Source organism: Eubalaena glacialis, chromosome 10 (genome assembly GCF_028564815.1).
Source record: "Eubalaena glacialis isolate mEubGla1 chromosome 10, mEubGla1.1.hap2.+ XY, whole genome shotgun sequence".
Classification (NCBI taxonomy): domain Eukaryota; kingdom Metazoa; phylum Chordata; class Mammalia; order Artiodactyla; family Balaenidae; genus Eubalaena; species Eubalaena glacialis.
Window position 1 is genome coordinate 19,143,317 of NC_083725.1, and position 18,733 is coordinate 19,162,049.

Below are 18,733 nucleotides of genomic sequence, written 5' to 3' on the forward strand. Positions count from 1 at the left end.
GAATGTTAGCAGCTTCTCTGATACCAATTAACAGCCAAAAAATATTACCCCCAGGCTCCAATATTACTTGCTTCTCAATACCCCTTCTGTTTAATCTCACGAACGTTTTTTTTCCTTAAGAGTCATAAACCTGTCAGGCAACCCAGGAACTAACTTAGAGTAATCATCTCTCTTTAATCACTCCACCTCCCTAAAGTAAAATTTAATTTGTATATGATTTACTGGTACTTACTGATTTCGTCTACATTTTTAAGAAATTTCTGCAAGTCTTCCTCTTGATAGTCAGCCATTGTGAACCAGAATCCCTGAGGGAGGCAGCATAAATGATGAAAATTAATAAAAATAAAACTCTAAACAGAATTTGTCAGGCTGATTAGCCTTCTAAAACTAAGAGCCAGGTAATTATTTTTAAGATGGATTTGTGTTTAGAAAAGTCATGAATAACAAGCAGGGTGATCTACTTCACTCTGACTGCTGTTAAGGCCAAGGGACCCTCATTATGTGTGGCGATATTTCTGGGAAGCTGCCAGCCTCCCTCCAATGGGGAAAGTGCTCTGCGAAATGTCCCTACAAAGCCAACATCAGCTGCTGTGATTCAGGGACCTGGCTTGAAGGCGGCCAGGTGGAGAGCAGTTGACAGGCCACCAGAGGTGGAGGAGGACACTATAACGCTTGACTTTGATGATGACAGGCTGGCCCAGCCAGAAGCTTTGGACCTGGCTGTGTGACAGGTAACCAAATATGGGACAATTTGCATCTAAATGTCCAAACTATTTAAAATATAAGCCTCTGGCTTATTTCTGAGGAGTGAAGAGAAGCTACAAATTGCATGGAGGGATTAGAACTTGACAGCCCTGCACGCCAGCCTCTCTTCTCCTCTCCAGGTACTTTAGTTGGATCACCTCTCAGTTGTTTTTGAGTGAAAGGCCTCACGCTATAGCCAGTGGTTCTCAAAGGTCCACCCACAGACCATAAGAATCATCCAAAAACTGGTTTAGCATAAGATTCTTCAGCCTTAGCCCAGAGCCCCTCAGTTAGTAAGCCTGAGAGAGTACCCAGGAATGTATAGTTTTAAACACTCTCCAGGTGATTCTGATTTACAGCTAGGTTTAATAACAGTGTAGCCAAATAAGGCACCTTTAACTGGAAATTTGAAATCTGCCAGGAACAAGCCGTGAGTTATTTGATCTGAGACTCCACCAGTTATAAGCTGTGCTACCTCAGCTAAAGTCACAACCTCTCTGACCCTCAGAGGCCTCATTCATTCTCTGGAAACTATAATACAAACAGAGGGCTATCTGGGGATTAATTTAAAGCACCAGGTAGGCAATGAGTGGTTACTGCAAGACATCCTTATCTATAAAACAGGGCTGGGGACCTCTGGCTTAACTAAATGATCGCTAGGTTTCTTTCCAGCTCTTAACAATTCAGGCTCCCGTGGAACTGAGGCCTAGTCAAGTGAGCTGACTTGCCCAAGGTTAGGAGAGGCAGAAGGCAGGCTCAGAACTCCCGCGGGCAGGCGCCAAGCCCTCTGCGCCCAGGCCAGGGTCTAAGGGCGCGCCATGGCTGGGCAGCGAACCCACGACGGGACGAGAAGGCCAGGGCACGGTGATGTCCAAGGCGTCCGACGGTATCCACTTCACTGCGAAGGAGCCTGCGTCCCACCTGCAGCCAGGAGACCGGCTCGCCCCAAATGCCCCTCCCCGGCCGGCGCAGAGGGGCGGGGCCGGCGGCACCGTTGCCCGGCAACCGCTCCAGAGCGTCCACCGGCCCAGTGCCCTCCGCGGAGGTCCTGGCGGCCCTCAGCTGATACCGTCCCATCCGCCGGGGCCCAAACCAGCGTCCTCTGCTTGGCTCTGACGGCCAGATCAGGACCAGGACCAGGGCAGACCCCGGGCCACCCCGCTGCACTGACCTGACGCGCCCAGAGCTGGACAGGGAATGGCGGCTGTGGGCGGGCGGTGACCGACCTAGGCTGAGGCGGGGCGGTGCCAAAGGGCCAGGGGCGGACGTGGCCCCGTGCTCTGACGCGCCCTGAGTTTTAGTTCCGGAGCGCGCAGCCAAGTTCAAGGCCGAGCTGGGGCGTGGGAAGCCCGCTGGGGACCGGGGAAGTTGGGGGGAGCAAAAGAAGCCCGAGGGACCTGCGCTGATCCCTAAATCAGCTCCAGGTTTTGGCTTCTTTGTTTTCTGGGGTTGGAGGGTGTGTCACTTGCGTTAGCTTAATATCCCTGGCCCCAAAGAGGGAAGGTCTGCAGCGTACTTGGGAGAGGCAGGCTGGGTTGTGAATCCGATTTTACTTATTAGTATACGCGAGACCTTCGGAGAGTTATGTGATCTCTCTGATTTTCAGAGTTCTCCTTTATATACAAAATGGGGCTTCCCTGGTGGCGCAGTGGTTGAGAATCTGCCTGCCAATTCAGGAGACACGGGTTCGAGCCCTGGTCTGGGAAGATCCCACATGCCGCGGAGCAACTAGGCCCGTGAGCCACAACTACTGAGCCTGCGCGTCTGGAGCCTGTGCTCCGCAACAAGAGAGGCCGCGATAGCGAGAGGCCCGCGCACCGCGATGAAGAGTGGCCCCCGCTTGCCGCAACTAGAGAAAGCCCTCGCACAGAAACGAAGACCCAACACAGCCAAAAATAAATAAATAAATAAATTTATTAAAAATAAAAAAAGTACAAATAATTTTTTTTTTTAAAAATGGAGAAATGGCACTTTCTCCTAAGATTTACGGTTAAGGTGCCAGGCACCTAGTCAGTAGGGATAAGTGATGGTTATTATCCAGGGAATCATAGAATTTAGAGCAGAATGAGACAATGGACACCTTCACAGAGAGAGAGAGAGAGAGATTTATTGTAAGGAGTTGGCTCACATGATTATGGAGGCTGAGAAGTGCACCATCTGCAGTTGGCAAGCTGGAGACCCACGGAGCCAATAGTGTGAGTTCCAGTGCAAGTCCAAGGGCCTGAGAACCAGGAGAGCTGACGATGGTGTAAGGTCCAGTCCAAGTCTTGAGTGCAAAAGCAGGAGAAGACCAATGTTCCAGCTACTACAGTCAGGCAGAGAGAAAGAATTCTATTCAGACCTTCAACTGATTGGATGAGGCCCACCCACAGTGGGGAGAGAGATCTGCTTTACTCAGGCTATGGATTCAAATGTTAATCTCATCCAGAAACACAGACAAACCCAGAATAATATTTAAACAAATATCTGAGCACCCTTTGGGCCAGTGATCCATAAAATTAACCATCACGAGCATCCAGTCACCAGACCCAAAGAGCTTGTCACGTAAGGGGGTTAAAGGTCAATAAACAAATAATCACTTAAATTCTCACTGTGGTAAGTGCTATAAGAAGGGTGAAAAACAAAAGTAGCAAAGGGTACCATGAAAGCTGAGTCTCAAACCTTGGAGATATTCCCTGAGGACGTGACGTTTACACTGAGACTTAAGGGATGAGTGGGCACTGACCAGCTGGAGAGGGAGGTGGAAGCAGAGGGGGCAGGATGGGCAGTCAGGAAGGAGCCTGGCAAGGACAAGGAACCAACAGGAGGCCAAGCTTGGCTGCGGCCTAGAGAGCAAAAGTAAGTGGTGCAAGATGAAGCCAGGCCCAGATCACGCAGGGCCTTTGAAAAGTTCTGGGTCTCTCTCCTAAGTGCCACAGGCAGCTTTTGAGGGGTTTTAGGAGAGGAGTGACATGCTCAGATTTTTCTTTTTAGAAAATCATTCTGGCTGCAATGTGGAGAATGATCTGGAACGAGGCCAGAGGGACACTGGGAGACAAGTTAGAGGTTGTCGACAGCATGTATTGGTAGAGGGAATAGAGAGGATTAGATGAATTTGCCATGTATTTTGGAGGGGGAATTGACAGCAGGGAAATATTAACAATGACATTAGGTTTCTGGTTTGAACGAGAATAGGGCTCTCCGTTGGCTGAGATGGAGAATATTCAAGGAGAATCAGGTGTGGAGAAAGATGATGAGTTCAGATTTATATTCAGTTCAAGATGCCTGTGAGTTATTCAAGTGGAGATATTGAATAAATTAATTGTTCTTTAATAGTTACTCTTCTCTTCTTCAGATTTTCCAATTTTTAGCAAAACACAGGCACCTAGGATAGACTGTATTTCCCAGCTTTCCTTACATATGACTATTTCCTTACACATGACAGTCCAATTAAATATAAGCAGAAGTGGTGGGTGCTACTTCTAGGAAGTGTCCTAAAAAAGGATTCCCTTCTTCTTACCTTTTCTTCTTGTTGGTTGGAATGTGGACACAATGACTGGAGCTGGCTCAGCCATTTTGGACCATGAAGTAGAAGCAGTATATGGAGGATGGAAAGCCACAGGTAAAAGGAACCTGTGTTCTAATGATCATGGAGTTACCATACTGGGTTTTGGACTACCTAACTCCATATTTCTGTATAGGAAAGCTGTTTAACCCCAACAATACATCAGGTTCTGGGAATCTAAAGACTTCTATCTTGTTAGAGTCACTGTTATGTTGGGTTTTCGGTCACTCCCAGCCAAACCTAATGTTAACTGATAATGGAAGATGCTATTCATTTATTCAACTAACTGTTTTAAAGTTGATATCAATTTTTTTGATGATAAGTCCTTCCAAATAGTCCAAATGATGTTATGCATAAAAATAGAAATATTGATATTTTAAAATAAACATGTCAATTGTAAATAACTTTTGTCCGAAGGACTCTAAACACCAGAGAAATTTGACACTGAGATCACACAATTAAAAAGCACATGAATAATGTTTTATGTTAGAAGTTATTTTTGTAGTTAGAAGTTATTTTTTTCTCTTCAGTCATATTTCCATTTTATAGCCCCCCCCACACACACACCCACACTCAGAATACTGTCCTAATATAGGATGTTTTTATGCCTGAATGTCTTTCGCTGATCATCTCATCATAATTCTCTGCCACAGTAATATCAACAAATATTGTTGGAGTATTTGCTTTAACAAGATACCATACTATAAGTCAGGGGCCCAGCCCCAGTCCTCACACAGCCCAATGAGGAAGATAGATGCATAAACAAATTCTTTTTTTTTCAATATTTTTTTAATTGAAGTGTAGTTGATTTACCATGTTGTGTTAATTTCTGCCGCACAGCAAAGTGATTCAGTTATACATATATACATTCTTTTTTTATATACTCTTTTCCATTATGGTTTATCATAGGATATTGAATGTAGTTCTCTGTGATATGCAGTAGGACCTTGTTGTTTATCCATAAACAAGTTCTTATAGAACCATGTGATAAGGACAGTGACAGTCTAGCGCTTAAGGAAGAAGGAAGGAGGAGGAAACGGTGTCAGGCGAGTTCCCTTAGAAATAGGAATTGACACAGTTAATGTGGAAGCTGAGAGTGTGCGGAGTGCTCCGGGCACAGGGAACAGATTGAGTAGAAGTTTAGAGTCAGGAAACACTGTGCTGTGTGTGAGAAAACAGAAAAGTTCAAGGCGGGAGTGGTAAGAGATGAGCCCAGAGATGTGGGCAGGGCACAGGGTATCAAGGAGGGAAGCCACAGGGTATCAAGGAAGGAAGCCACAGGAAGAGTGTGAAGCAGGGAAGAGACAAGGGAAGAGCCCAGGCTCAGGGCGAGATACCTGAGCAGGAGGGATACAAGAGAGGGGGCAGGTGTGTGTGCTCTAAGGTCAGGCTGGAATAACAGGACTCAGCAGGCACAGACACTTGTGGCATCTTCGAAGTCACTTCCATCCTGATGACTCCTACATGGATGTCTGTCAAGCCCACACATCACCCTAAGCCCCATCCTGATAAATCCAACAGGATAACTAGAGACTATGAATCTCTTGAGAGAAGGGATTTTGTTTTATCTTGTCTTAATTTCCCCAGCACCTGGCACTTAGTTGGAGCCTAAAAGAAAAGATGTGTTGTGGAAGTGAGTTAATCTCTTGCCCTGCATGGAGGAAGGTTCAAATCTAAGTTATTCTAGGTGGAAAAGGATTACGAGTGGATTATAGTTTCCCTACCCCAGGCTTCCCAGAGAAGTCCATCCAGAGGACAAACATTGTGGCAGTCACAAAATATATCTCAGGGTAAATTTCATACTTGACAGATTGATCACTTTAAAGTCAGAAGTCCTAGTAAGCCTGGGTGGTGATAAACTCTCCACGAAGATGCCAGTTTTCCTCCTTTCAGGCACACAGTAGGATCTCACCTCCCTGTGGCCAGGTGACTTGCTTTGTTCAGTGCCATTGTGGGAAGAAATGAAATGGGCAGAAGCCTTTAGGGGCCAGAGTGTGACTCACCATACATAGCCAGCCCTTCCCCCTGCCCCGCAACTAGAGGGTGGAGTCTGTGTCTGCCTGAGTCCCTGAGTGAAAGGACATGGACCAGAGTTGCCCATCTACCTTTGATGGACATGCAGCTCAAGTGAGCAATAGACTTTTCTTGTGATTGGCAAACATTTTGGACCTGTTTGTTACACAGCATAACATAGCCCTTCATGTCTAATATGCCCACTCAGACCATTGTTCTTCACTTGCTACAATGACAAAATCTAGGGACCTTGTGCATGAACGTACATAGATTATGATCACTGTGATTTATATTTTAAGTGTCAATGTCTGCCAATATTCAGGAAAACAGACTTAAAATGGGTGTGACACATTTCAAATATATTCTCCCTAGAGAACCTGCTATTTTCATCCTACCTAAATCCCTTGTGCGGTACTTAAATTTTACTTTTTCTTTATGTCCTCAGTAAAAAGTTGGAGAACATTTGGTCACTTTCCACTGTATAATAAACCTGGACTTGGAGATTATTTAAGCTGTTTCTCCTCTCTTTTACTCTGCTCTCCTTTTGTGTAAACAATTCTAGCTGTTTGCCTTTTCTCATCAATCATACTTTATAAACTTAGGAGAAATAAGGAAGAAAAAAAATTTTTTTTTCCTGAGGACAACTGCGTGAGGAATAAAAGGAATCGTACATTTGCCCGCTGGATGGAAAAGTTGCAGACAAGGTCAGCCTGGAGCCAGGAGCCAGACAGACCACAAAGATGTCTGTTGGGCAACCCCATCACCATGGGTGCTGGGACTACAATTCACTTGGTTACTTTGACTTCAAGATTAGAAAGGGAGGGTTTCCCTGGTGGCGCAGTGGTTGAGAATCTGCCTGCCAATGCAGGGGACACGGGTTCGAGCCCTGGTCTGGGAAGATCCCACATGCCGCGGAGCGACTAGGCCCGTGAGCCACAATTGCTGAGCCTGCGCGTCTGGAGCCTGTGCTCCGCAACAAGAGAGGCCGCGATAGTGAGAGGCCCGCGCACCGCGATGAAGAGTGGCCCCCACTTGCCGCAACTATTGAAAGCCCTCGCACAGAAACGAAGACCCAACACAGCCAAAAATAAATAAATAAATAAATAAATAAAAGATTTGAAGGGGAGGGAAACTGGAGGAATTCAGTAGTCTCTTCCCTCCCTAAAGAGAATTCAAAAATCACATTTGATTTTTTTCCCCCAAACTTATGTCCTTTATTTGAAAAACAGCTAAAATTCTTGCCTCTTGGACACCCTTTGCTCTCTCAGTTCCCACCTTATTATAGATGAAGAAATCATTTCAGGATCTAGTCACAGGTTTAGTCTGTGTGCCCATAGGGGGCAAGAGTCTTCCTTGGGATTTCTATGCACAATTAATGACATCACAGTTACTAACAACAGCAATTACAACAGTGACGATAGTAACTGACACTCGCTGAGCTGCAATGTGCCAGGCATTTCACTCAATCCTCTGTAGGCGTTATCGATCTTCAATCTCTCAATAGCCATACAATTCCTATTTCCATTTCACAGACAAGAAATGCAGCCAGGGAGGTTGTGTGGTTTGCCAGAGTCTGAGCCAAGATGTGAAACCTGGTCTGAGTGGCCCCCTAGCTCATACTATCCCGTTTCACTACACTCCCAGGTATCAGCCTTCCCTGGAGAGCTGTTTCTTTGGGTTGTTTTTGGCGGCGCTATGCTGCTTGCAGGATCTTAGTTCCCTGACCAGGGACCGAACCCATACCCCCAGCAGTAAAGAAAAGACATACAGCATGGAGAGACGTGGAAAAGACGTTGGTACCATGGAACGTACCAGTGGAAGCACAGAGTCCTAACCACTGGACCGCCAGGGAAGTCCCTGGAGAGCTGTTTTAAACTTGTATCATCAAGGACCATCCCGGAAGCCTCAGGCCCTAGCTCTGTCTCATGGATGTATAAACCTCAGTACAGGTTGCTCCCGGTGCTTCACAGGCTGGTCCAACCCTCCACAGGTGATGGATGCATTTTTTTCCATAGCCAGAGGACCGTGTCTCCCACTCCATTAAGAAAGAGAGGGTGACTCCAACAGTGTCCTTCTTTGGAGCCTTTTCTGTGGCTCGCGGGACGTCTCTGCCTGAAAAGGGAAGGGGAGTTGAGTGCCAGGTGGAAAGTGTGTCCGCCCGTCTCTACCTAGTGTGGAGAGGCACTGCCACCGTGTGGACAGACTGGCTGCACCTGGACAAACGCGGTGGTAGAGAAAGCAGGGGAACTCCTGAGCAGTCAGCCCCTGTTCAGGCATTTATTTGATGTTTGTTGAGCACCTAATATTGCCACGTACTCGGCTAGGTGCCTTCTATTGCTGCAACCTCTCCTGCCGTGGGGAGGTTCCTTCTCTGGGTAGGAAATTAAATGATGTCAACGATTTAGGCTGTAGTGAATGTTTAACATTTATTCATCATTTATTTGGGGCACTTTCATCTAGGGCTGACTTGCACCACTCAGAAATTATAGATACACCCAATTTGTGCAGGGCGATTTTCTTTGCCTCCAAGGTTTTGGAGACAAGAGGATGCAGAGAAATATAGGGCTCCAGAGTGACTTACTCTATCTTGATTGTTATGAAAGGCGAATATGTATTTCTAGCAAACACCTTTGCTTCTTTCTGTCTTAACAGTTTAATAGCATATTAAAAGCATACCATAGAAACAGAAAGTAGAGAAAAACAGAAAATCATTCATGATCTCTTTATCCTGACACCATCACTATTAACATTTTGATATATTTCCTTTTTAATTTTTTTCTGCATTTTTTGGCATCGATGTAACCATGCTTGCATATGATTATGTATTTCACTTTATTGATATAGCACAATATCATCATCATAATAATAGCTGATACATTCTGATCACCCATGATGTCCTAAGCCCTTTATTAGGGGCTTTAAATGTCATCTCATGAACCCATATAACAATCTTAAGAGATGGTATTATTATCCCCCTTTTAATAGAAAAGACAACTGAGGCTCAGGGGGGATCCATATAGCTCTTGCTTCTCATAAGGCTGTCCCATGTTATGCATTGTTTTAGTAACGATCATTTAATCTCTGCAGTGCGTTCCACTTATCCATGCACTGCACTTCGCCTGTCTACTTGCCATCCTTTTAGATCTTTACTTGTTGCTAATATTGTTTGCTGATGTAAACTTTGCTGCAACATGCATCTCTAAATCATCTTTTTACATAGCTAGGATGAATTTCTTAGGGTAGCTTCTCAGAAGTGGGTTTCTCAATCAAGATTTTGAATCTTTTCATGGCTGTTGGTATTTCCAAATTGCCTCTCAGTGGGGTTGGGCAAATTTGTACACATTAGCCCTACCGTCGGTAATCTAGGAGAGTGCCAGTTTTGCAATATCCTCACCAGCACTGAGTGTTAATTTTTTCCAATCTAAAAGATGATAAATGCTTTGATAAATAAATCTGTGATAAATGGATTGTTTTGCCTGACATTTATTATCAGAGAAGGTGAAGTCACTTTTACTTTTTACCACCTGCACAGGTACTTTCTACCTCATTTTGCACAGTCCAAGAAATCTCTGTGGTCTTGGACCCTCCTAAACCAGGAGTTTTAAACCTAGGGTCCGGGGTCCGTGGATAGAATTCTGGGGCCTGTGAACTTGTTTGGGAAATAATTATACCTTTATTTTTACACACCTGTCACTGAAGTAGTACCCCCTTTCATTGTTAATATAGGCAGCAAATCTCAGTGGTATTATAGCAGTAGTTGTGTCATCATTTATGCTCAGCAACAATTTGAAATTAGTTATTAGACATGCTGCTAGAACTCGTGTTTTGATGTGTTAATAAACAAACACATTTATTAACATACCACGCATTCATTTACAAAATATTTTGATGTTGTATTTCAGTATAATTCTTTTCCTTTGTAATGCTGTATGTTTTATTTTTAAAATAAAAAAGTTAAATTTAAAAATGCTATTCTGAGAAGGGGTCTGTAGGTTTCACTTGACTAACAGTGGTGTCATAGCAAAAATAAAGTTTAAAATTCCTGTCTTACAAATCTTCATTACAGAAGAATTCCAAATAATAAATGTAAATACTACCCCTCCAGGGATAGAACTCAATTCCTTTCCCCTTGAGTATCCACTGGACTAAGTGATTCACTTCTAAAGAACAGCACCAGGAAAGGGAAAATAGTGACTCCACAGTGGAGAACAGCACCAGGAAAGGGAAAATAGTGACTCCACAGTGGAGAAGCCTGTAGACACCACCTTACCCAACTGACCAATGTCAACACGACCAGTAGATAAGTCAGATGTTGTGCACTCCTGATGCAATGAGAAAGTCACTTTACCTCTGTGACATCCTTCGCCCCAAATCCATAACCCTGGTCTAACCATGAGGAAACAGCAGACAACCCAAATTCAGGGACATTCTACAAAATAACCAAAAGGTACTTTTCAAATGTCAAGGTTATGAAAAATAAGGAAAGACTGAGAAACTGCCCCAGACTGGAGGAGACTAAGGAGATATAATGGCTAAGTGTAAGATGGTCCCTGGATGAGATCCTAGTGCTGAAAAAGGATGTTGGTAGAAAAACCGGTGTAATCTAAATGAAGCCTGTCTCTGTCTTGGCATGACAAAGAATGTTTCAATGTACATCCTCATTTGTGGGCCTTTATACGAGAATTCTTTGGGATTAAGAACCAGGAGTGGAACTGATATCTGTATTTATAATTTGACTAAATACTACCAAGTTGCTGTCCAAAAAAACAAAACAAAACAAAAAACAAACAAACAAAAATGAAGCCTGTAGTTTAGTTAGTAGCATCGTACCAATGCTAATTCTCTAGTTTTGGTAAACCTATTCTGGTTTACAGGAATTCTCTGCACTATCTTTGCAATTGTCTGTAAATCTAATTTATAGAACTAGCCCAAACCAGTCTCTCCTCCCAATTTCTAGCTCACCCATCCATTCATTCATCCATTCAACAAACGCACACTGAGCAGCCTCTCTGGCAGGGGGATCGGGCAGGGGTGTGAAGACAATGATGAGAGGACAGGAGCTTGTAGTCTTTCGCGCAAACCTCCAAGACCTGCAGGCAGTTAAGGTGCAGTGGGACGGATGATTCAGTGGAGATTTGCACAGTGTGCAACGCAAACGCAGGGGAGGAAAGAGAAGCAGAAATGTGCCAGGTGAACCAGGCACTGTGGGCAGAGTAGAGAGCAGGCGTGAAGGGCAGACGTGTGAGAGTGTGGCATCACCCGGACACCACGAGCACTTCAGTCTTGCAGGAGCGTGCAGTGCAAGGGTGGGTTGTTCTCTGTGAAGGCAGAGAGGGAGGTCAGATGCAACCAGTCTAAGGACTTAGCTTTTATCCTGTAGGTGGAGGGGAACAACTGGCATGTTCTGAGCAAGTGAGTCCCAGCTTCTGTGCTGGAGAAAGATAGTTGTTACTGTGCAGGAAGGATCGGACCGAGGTGCGGCTCCCTCGCTGTGGGCAGAGAAATGACCCAGGCTCTTTGGCCCTGGGGTCTTCCTCCTGAGTCTGTCCTCCGGCTGGCTCTGGGCCTCATGGCCTGCACACCTTCACTGTCCTTCTCTGCCTTGCTACCTCAGAGCATATCCAGAGCCTCGGATTGGGCGCTTTCCTGTGGAGATGACTCCGTAGACGCACACTCATGTCCTTTACTCAGCTCTCACCTCCCGACTTAGTCCTGCAGCCGGTGCTGAGCCTCCAGGCCTTTGCTTGTGGGGAAGGAAGTACGTACAATTGCAAAAGCATATTCGGGAGGTGATGAGGGCCTAACTAGGTCTGTGGTTGTATGGATGGAGAGGAGAAAATGCATACAAGAGAGGTTTAGTAGGGCAAAGCAGTAGAAAACATGGACTCATTGGAAGTAGGAAGGGAGAGGAGGAAGGATTTGGGGATGATGCCAGCTATGGAACTTAGGGAAGCGAGTGGATGACCGTGTCCTCCTCTGCAAGTGGGAATAGAGGAAGAGGAGGAGGAGGAGAGACGAAGGAAGGCATAATAAGGAGCTTTGATGGGCTGAGTTCCGGGTGCTAGGGAAAAGAGTTGTCTATTCACATGTGAGCTCTGGAAGATAAGTTTGGGATGGAGATAAAGATGCGAGATTATTAGCATACTTTCAGCATCCTGTATCAATAGGTTACAGGTAGGTATCCATATACACATGCATGACTGTTTTTCTTTTTTTTTTTTTTGAATTTTTGAATTTTATTTTATTTATTTATTTTTTATACAGCAGGTTCTTATTAGTTATCTATTTTATGCATATTAGTGTATATATGTCAATCCCAATCTCCCAATTCATCACACCACCCGCCCCCACCACTGTCCCCGCTTGGTGTCCATATGTTTGTTCTCTACACCTGTGTCTCTATTTCTGCCCTGCACACTGGTTCACCTGTACCATTTTTCTAGATTCTTCATATATGCGTTAATATACGATATCTGTTTTTCTCTTTCTGACTTACTTCACTCTGTATGACAGACTCTAGGTCCATCCACATCTCTACAAATGACCCAATTTCGTTCCTTTTTATGGCTGAGTAATATTCCATTGTATATATGTACCACATCTCCTTTATCCATTCATCTGTCGATGGGCATTTAGGTTGCTTCCATGACCTGGCTATTGTAAATAGTGCTGCAATGAACATTGGGGTGCATGTGTCTTTTTGAATTATGGTTTTCTCTGGGTATATGCCCAGTAGTGGGATTGCTGGGTCATATGGTAACTCTATTTTTAGTTTTTTAAGGAACCTCCATACTGTTCTCCATAGTGGCTGTATCAATCTACATTCCCACATGACTGTTTTTCTTAAGCAGCTTTAATTGTGAGAAGTAAAGAACACTGGAATTAGAGTCAGACGGATCTGGATTCAAGTTCCAGTTCTGCCACTTACCATCTGTATCAGGGCTCTCCAGAGAAACAGAACCAACAGGAGATAGATATAGATATAAATATAGATATCATTATAGATTAGATAGATAGATGAGAGATAATAGATAGATAGATGATAGATAGATAGATAGATAGATAGATAGATAGATAGATAGATAGATAGATAGATAGATATTGCTTTAAGGAATTGGCTCACACAACTGGGGGTTTGCAAGTTCAAGTCCAGGCCGCAGGCTGCAAATTCATTTAGAAGTGGATGCTGCCATTTTGGGGCAGAATTTTTTCTTCTTCAGGAAACTTCTGTTTTTGCTCAAAGGGCTTTCAACTGATGAGATGAAGGGACTCTCCTTTACTAAAAGCCAACTGAATATAGATATTAACCACATCTACAAAATACCTTCACAGCCACACCTAGATTAGCATTAGGTTAACTGGACACTGTGGCCCAGCCAAGTTGACACATAAGACTAACCATCACATCATCTATGTGACCTGTGGCAAATACTCAGCTTCTTTGGGTCTCAGTTTCCTCATCTGTAAAATACTGCAAAAATTGCTCCCCAAAGAATTTGCCTTAGGACTCTTTTAATGAAAGTAACAGAAATCCATTTAGAACTCAAATTAAATAAGGAATTTACTGGCTCATAAATGAAAACTCTGTCTTTGGTCATGGTAAGATTCTAGGTCTCAAATGACATCATTAAGGCTTAGGTTATGTTCCCATTTTGGCCCTGCTTTTCTCTGTTGGCATCATTCCAGAAAAACAAAACAACCCACAAAACCCAGAATTGTCTCTCAGTGGCTTGATTGGGTAACTCGTCCACACCTGAATAATCATGAGGTCAGGAATGGAATATGCTGACTGGCCAGGCCAGGGTTACATGGCCATCCCCAGAGCCACGGTCTGCCCTACCCAATCCATACAGACAGAAAGTGAGGAAGGGTGAATTCCCCCAAAGGAAACCAGGGTGTTGTTATGATAAGAAAGGGAAACAGATGCTGAGCAGGAAAAACAATTCCACTAGAGTTCATCATTTGTCTACCCAGCACTCTACACGTCTTTCCTCCCAAGTAGTAGTTTGAAAAATGCTCCCCCTTATACCACTAGACACCAACTCATTCACTTCTGCCCAAAGGAAGATGGTCCAAAGCCATCTACTTCTGGGTTTAGCCCCAGGTCAGGGCTCTCAGAGTGATGTGTGTGCCCTTCGGTCAGGTCCAGGTGTGAGTCCTCGTGGTCCCACAACCTGTAGCTAAATAATAAATGTCATCAGCCCTGTGTGCCTCGTGTGTCACAATGATCCGAAAGTCATCGGATAACTGCAACTGAAAATCCTCATTGATGATGTGTGACCCCACTGTGGTCACTGGTCCGTACACTGTATCCCACCCCGCAGTTCGGGAATGTGACGTCATCCCTTCCTGGGGAATGGAGTACATTCCTCAACAAGCCCGCAGTCCCACCCCCTGGAAAGCTATCCCTTGTCACCTCTGCTCCTTGACCTCATCTGGGAAGGGCTTCAGAGGACTTTTCCTTCCTGGAGTCTGTGCACATTAAAAGCTCATTTGCCATTTGTACGGCGGGACAGGGATGGAGATGGGGCTGGGGAGTCTGGAATTGGCCTAGGGCTTCAGCAATCACAAGCCTTTATTTTTTCTGGACTTGAAATTTCTCCAGCAAAACAACATTCTGGAAACTTCAAAAGGGCTTTTACCCTTTCCCTTCCCTTCCTGAACACTTCAGTGCTGAAGCCATTAGAGGTAGACCCATTGCAGTGGCTCAGAGAAAGGTGTCTGAGCCCCAGCAGTTGTGAGGAAGGCATTCCTGGGAAGAAGCAGCCAGAAGTAGGGAATCAGCCTTCGAATGAAGAACGTATGGGTGAGGCACGCGGGATGGAAGACAGCCTGGCCTGGGGAATCCGAGCATCAGTGGCACACAAAGGGCATCCACCCCAGGTCGGGGGGGTGACCTGACACAGTGTGAGAGCAGAAGTCGGATGGAGAAGTAGGGTCGCTGCTGCTTGGGGGAAGTGGCTTGGCCTGGGGTGTCAGAGCCTAAGTGAGGTCAAGGGCATCTGGCAGAGGAATGGGCCAGTGCAGGGTATCAGAGCTTGTGCCGAGTGAAGAGGGTGTGGTGGGGAGCAGCCTGGCCTGGTGTGGGACGTTACATTCCAGGCAGGATGGGGAGGATGTCCACATGGGGAGGTGGCGCTGGAGAAGTGAGAGGAAGGCATCTGTGTGCGTGTGTGTACGCGCGCGTGCGCGTGTGTCCACTGAGAAGGTCTGGGAACAGCAGCACCCCTTGCCTACAGACCCTGGAACCAGGGTTCCTTGGAGAATTGGCTGCTTCCCATTCTCAGGTGGAGAAAGTACAAGATGATCCCGGAACGTTTTTTTTCCAGAAAGCAATGAAGTACTCAAAAAATGATGGGATCTTGTAAAAAATGATACAGAAGCTAGCTTGAATGCGCTCCCAGACAAGGGAGCATCAGAATAAATAATGAGAGCAACAATTTGCTGAAAAAAAAAAAAGAAAACCGTTAGTCTACATGGATACAGATAAAGGATAAACCTATAGAAAGTTTGATGGGGCATGGGATATTTACAAATTTTTAAAGTACCTGTCCACATATTAAGCCCTCAATTAATGATATTTACCACAAGGATGAACAGATGCTTATCAATTACAAAGGGGAGAAGAGGAACTTTGCAGTGGAGAAGCCTGGCAGACACCCTCTTAATCCAGTGATCAAAGTGGATACCATCAGATACAGGAGAATGGAAATTGTGTGTCACCTTATAGTGTGCAACGAGAAAACCAATTACCACCTCTGTGATGTTCCTGTCAGAGGGACTGCCTGAATTTAATTGTGAGAAAATTTCAGACAAACCAAAATCAGGAGACATTCTGCAAAAGAAATGGCCTGTACTCTTCAAAAATGTCAAGATCGGGCTTCCCTGGTGGTGCAGTGGTTAAGAATCCATCTGCCAATGCAGGGGACACGGGTTCGAGCCCTGGTCCGGGAAGATCCCACATGCCGCAGAGCAATTAAGCCCGTGCACCACAACTACTGAGCCTGCACTCTAAAGCCCGCAAGCCACAACTACTGAGCCTGTGTGCTGCAACTACTGAAGCCTGTGTGCCTAGAGCCCATGCTCCGCAACAAGAGAAGCCACCGCAATGAGAAGCCCGCGCACGGCAACAAAGACTAGCCCCCGCTCGTTGCAACTAGAGAAAGCCCGCATACAGCAACAAAGTCCCAACGCAGCCATAAATAAATACATAAATTTATATTAAAACAAAAAGTCAAGATCATGGCAAACAATAAAGATTAAATATTCCAGATTGAAGGAGACTAGAGAAGCAGGAAACTAAATGAGATGTGTGTTTCTGGAGTGAATGGTAGACACACCAAAATTATTATTATTTTTTGCTGTAAAGATCATTATTGAAACAACTGGGGAAATTTGAATAAAGACTGCAGATTAAATAGTAGTATTGTATAAACATTCATTTCTTGATTTCTATTTTGATTGTGGTAAAGTAAGGGAGGGAAAGTCCTTGATTGTAGGAAATAGTAAAATATGTGCAGATAATGGGGCATGGGTCAGAAACTTATCTTCAAATGGTACAGTAAAAAGAAAGTTCTTTGTAACTTCTACGTAAGTTTGTGATTATGATTGGGAGAATCCGCAGCCATTTTTTTGTGGCCATTTTTTTCAATCAAATAAAATATCATGGCTGTTTTTTTTTTCAGTGTACCACAATGTCCAAAATAGAACTCTTATTTCCTTAGATATGCTCCCTCCTATCTCAGAAAATGGCCCCAAACATCCACCCTCTTGCTTAAGGCAAAAGGCTAGGAGTCATCCTGATTCCTCTCTTTCTCTCCACCAGCAAGTCCTAGCAAGTCCACCTCTGGAGGAGATGTTAAACCCGTTCACTTTCCATTACTGCTACCACCTCTCTAATACAAGCCACCATGTCTGTGGGTCTGTGAAGGAGGTGTTCATAGAGAGGTCAATGGGAGGCTATTACCATCGTGTATTCTACAGCCAAGTGTCTGGCAATGGGCTTGAGGCTGTGGTTGATCAGAAGGACACCGACGGTCAGCTGGACTTGAGTGCAGGAGAGCAAAGACGTGATGAACTCGCCCAGCCTCTCTGCATTTGTCCAGCCCTGCAGCTGACAGCAAAAAGTCCTCAATAAAGCAATGAGCACTGCATCACTTCGGCCTTCAAATCTCGTACAAGTTCTTCTTTTGGCCAACTCTAATTGGAACTATACATAGAAGGGAGTTCTGGGAAACAGTAACCAAGTGGACAGAAAGCATTTCCATCACGACATTCTCTGACCATACAATCTAAAGTTCTCACCTGGTCCTACTCTGTCACATCACCCCATTATAATTCTCTGGGTGGCATGTATTGCCAGCTGCTGTTGTCTAATTTGTTTATTGTGGAGTTCCCCACTAAAAAGTTAGCTCAGGAGAGCATGGATCTTATCTTTCCTGGTGCCTACTTGATATCCAGGGCCTAGAACAGAGTAGCACATGGAGTTGAATAAATGTCCCTCGCTACCTTGCCTTTGACAATTCCTTATTTCTGGATCTGTTACGACACCCTACTTCCACATGCTGATTTCTTTTATTAAATAGGAATTAATAGAATTCTTTTGGTTTAGAGTAAAAAAAATGTTTACTTAGACTTAAATAAAGGGGAATATATTGGTTCGTGGAATGGAAAAGTCCAGGACTTTTTCAGGTACGGCTGGATCCAGGGTGCTCCCATGTCACTGAGATTTGCTCTGCTTCTTGTGCTTTGGTTTCCATCTCGGACAAGCTTTCTCCTCAGGTGGCACCTTTTCGCATGGGTTCAGTGAGAATAGAGTTTCTTTTTGCCAGTAATTTCAATGAAAGTTCTTTGAGCAGGAGGGGAATCCTCCCTCTGACCCCTGCCCCCATCCTAAAAAAGGTGCCGTTGAGAGAAGGAAGGAAAATGAAAGCCAGCTGGGAAGATACATTTGTTCGCTACAGATTTGTTGTGAGGGTCAAGAGATGATATTTTAAAGTTTGTGACATATAGTAAGCACTCAGTTATGATGGCTACTATATTGTCATATAATTATTATTGCTGCGTGAAAGCATGTTGTACACTTCAGGGTACCAAACCAATGTTGGATGTCATTATCTCCTTCGGAGTTCGTGGGTTTAGACAGTTCAGGAGCGGAGGAGAGGAGAAGGGCTCCTTTCCCATGCCCCAGGGGAGGTGGGGTTTTCTGTCTGGGCAGCGGGGTTGGAGGGAAGGCTGGTCCTCCTGTGGTTCTCAGGATGGCCACTTGGTGGCAGCCTTAGCCCATACTGCTCCCGTCCCAGCACCGTCCCAGTTTGACTAGCTTGCTCATCTGGGCTTTCCCAGGAACCTCAGGATCCCCAGCCCTTCTCAGACCTCCTGCTTGAGACTCTCCCTTGTGCTGAAGATGGGGGCCACGTGTACACAGATGCG

General features: G+C 44.9%; 1 protein-coding gene across 5 annotated transcripts in view; it reads right to left on the reverse strand.

Moving 5' to 3' along the window:
- Positions 1 to 1,944, reverse strand: part of TTC12 (tetratricopeptide repeat domain 12) — a 49,377-nt gene extending 47,433 nt beyond the window's left edge. For 4 of the 5 annotated variants that reach the window (XM_061202537.1, XM_061202535.1, XM_061202534.1 and 1 more), the window contains exons 1-2: positions 1,916 to 1,944; positions 233 to 305 (exon numbers count right to left, since the gene is read on the reverse strand). In XM_061202537.1, coding sequence (XP_061058520.1) covers positions 233 to 290 — 58 coding nt within the window. In that variant the 5' untranslated portion in view covers positions 291 to 305; positions 1,916 to 1,944. The other variant, XM_061202533.1, reaches the window with a different exon arrangement.
- Positions 1,945 to 18,733: the final 16,789 nt, after the last annotated feature.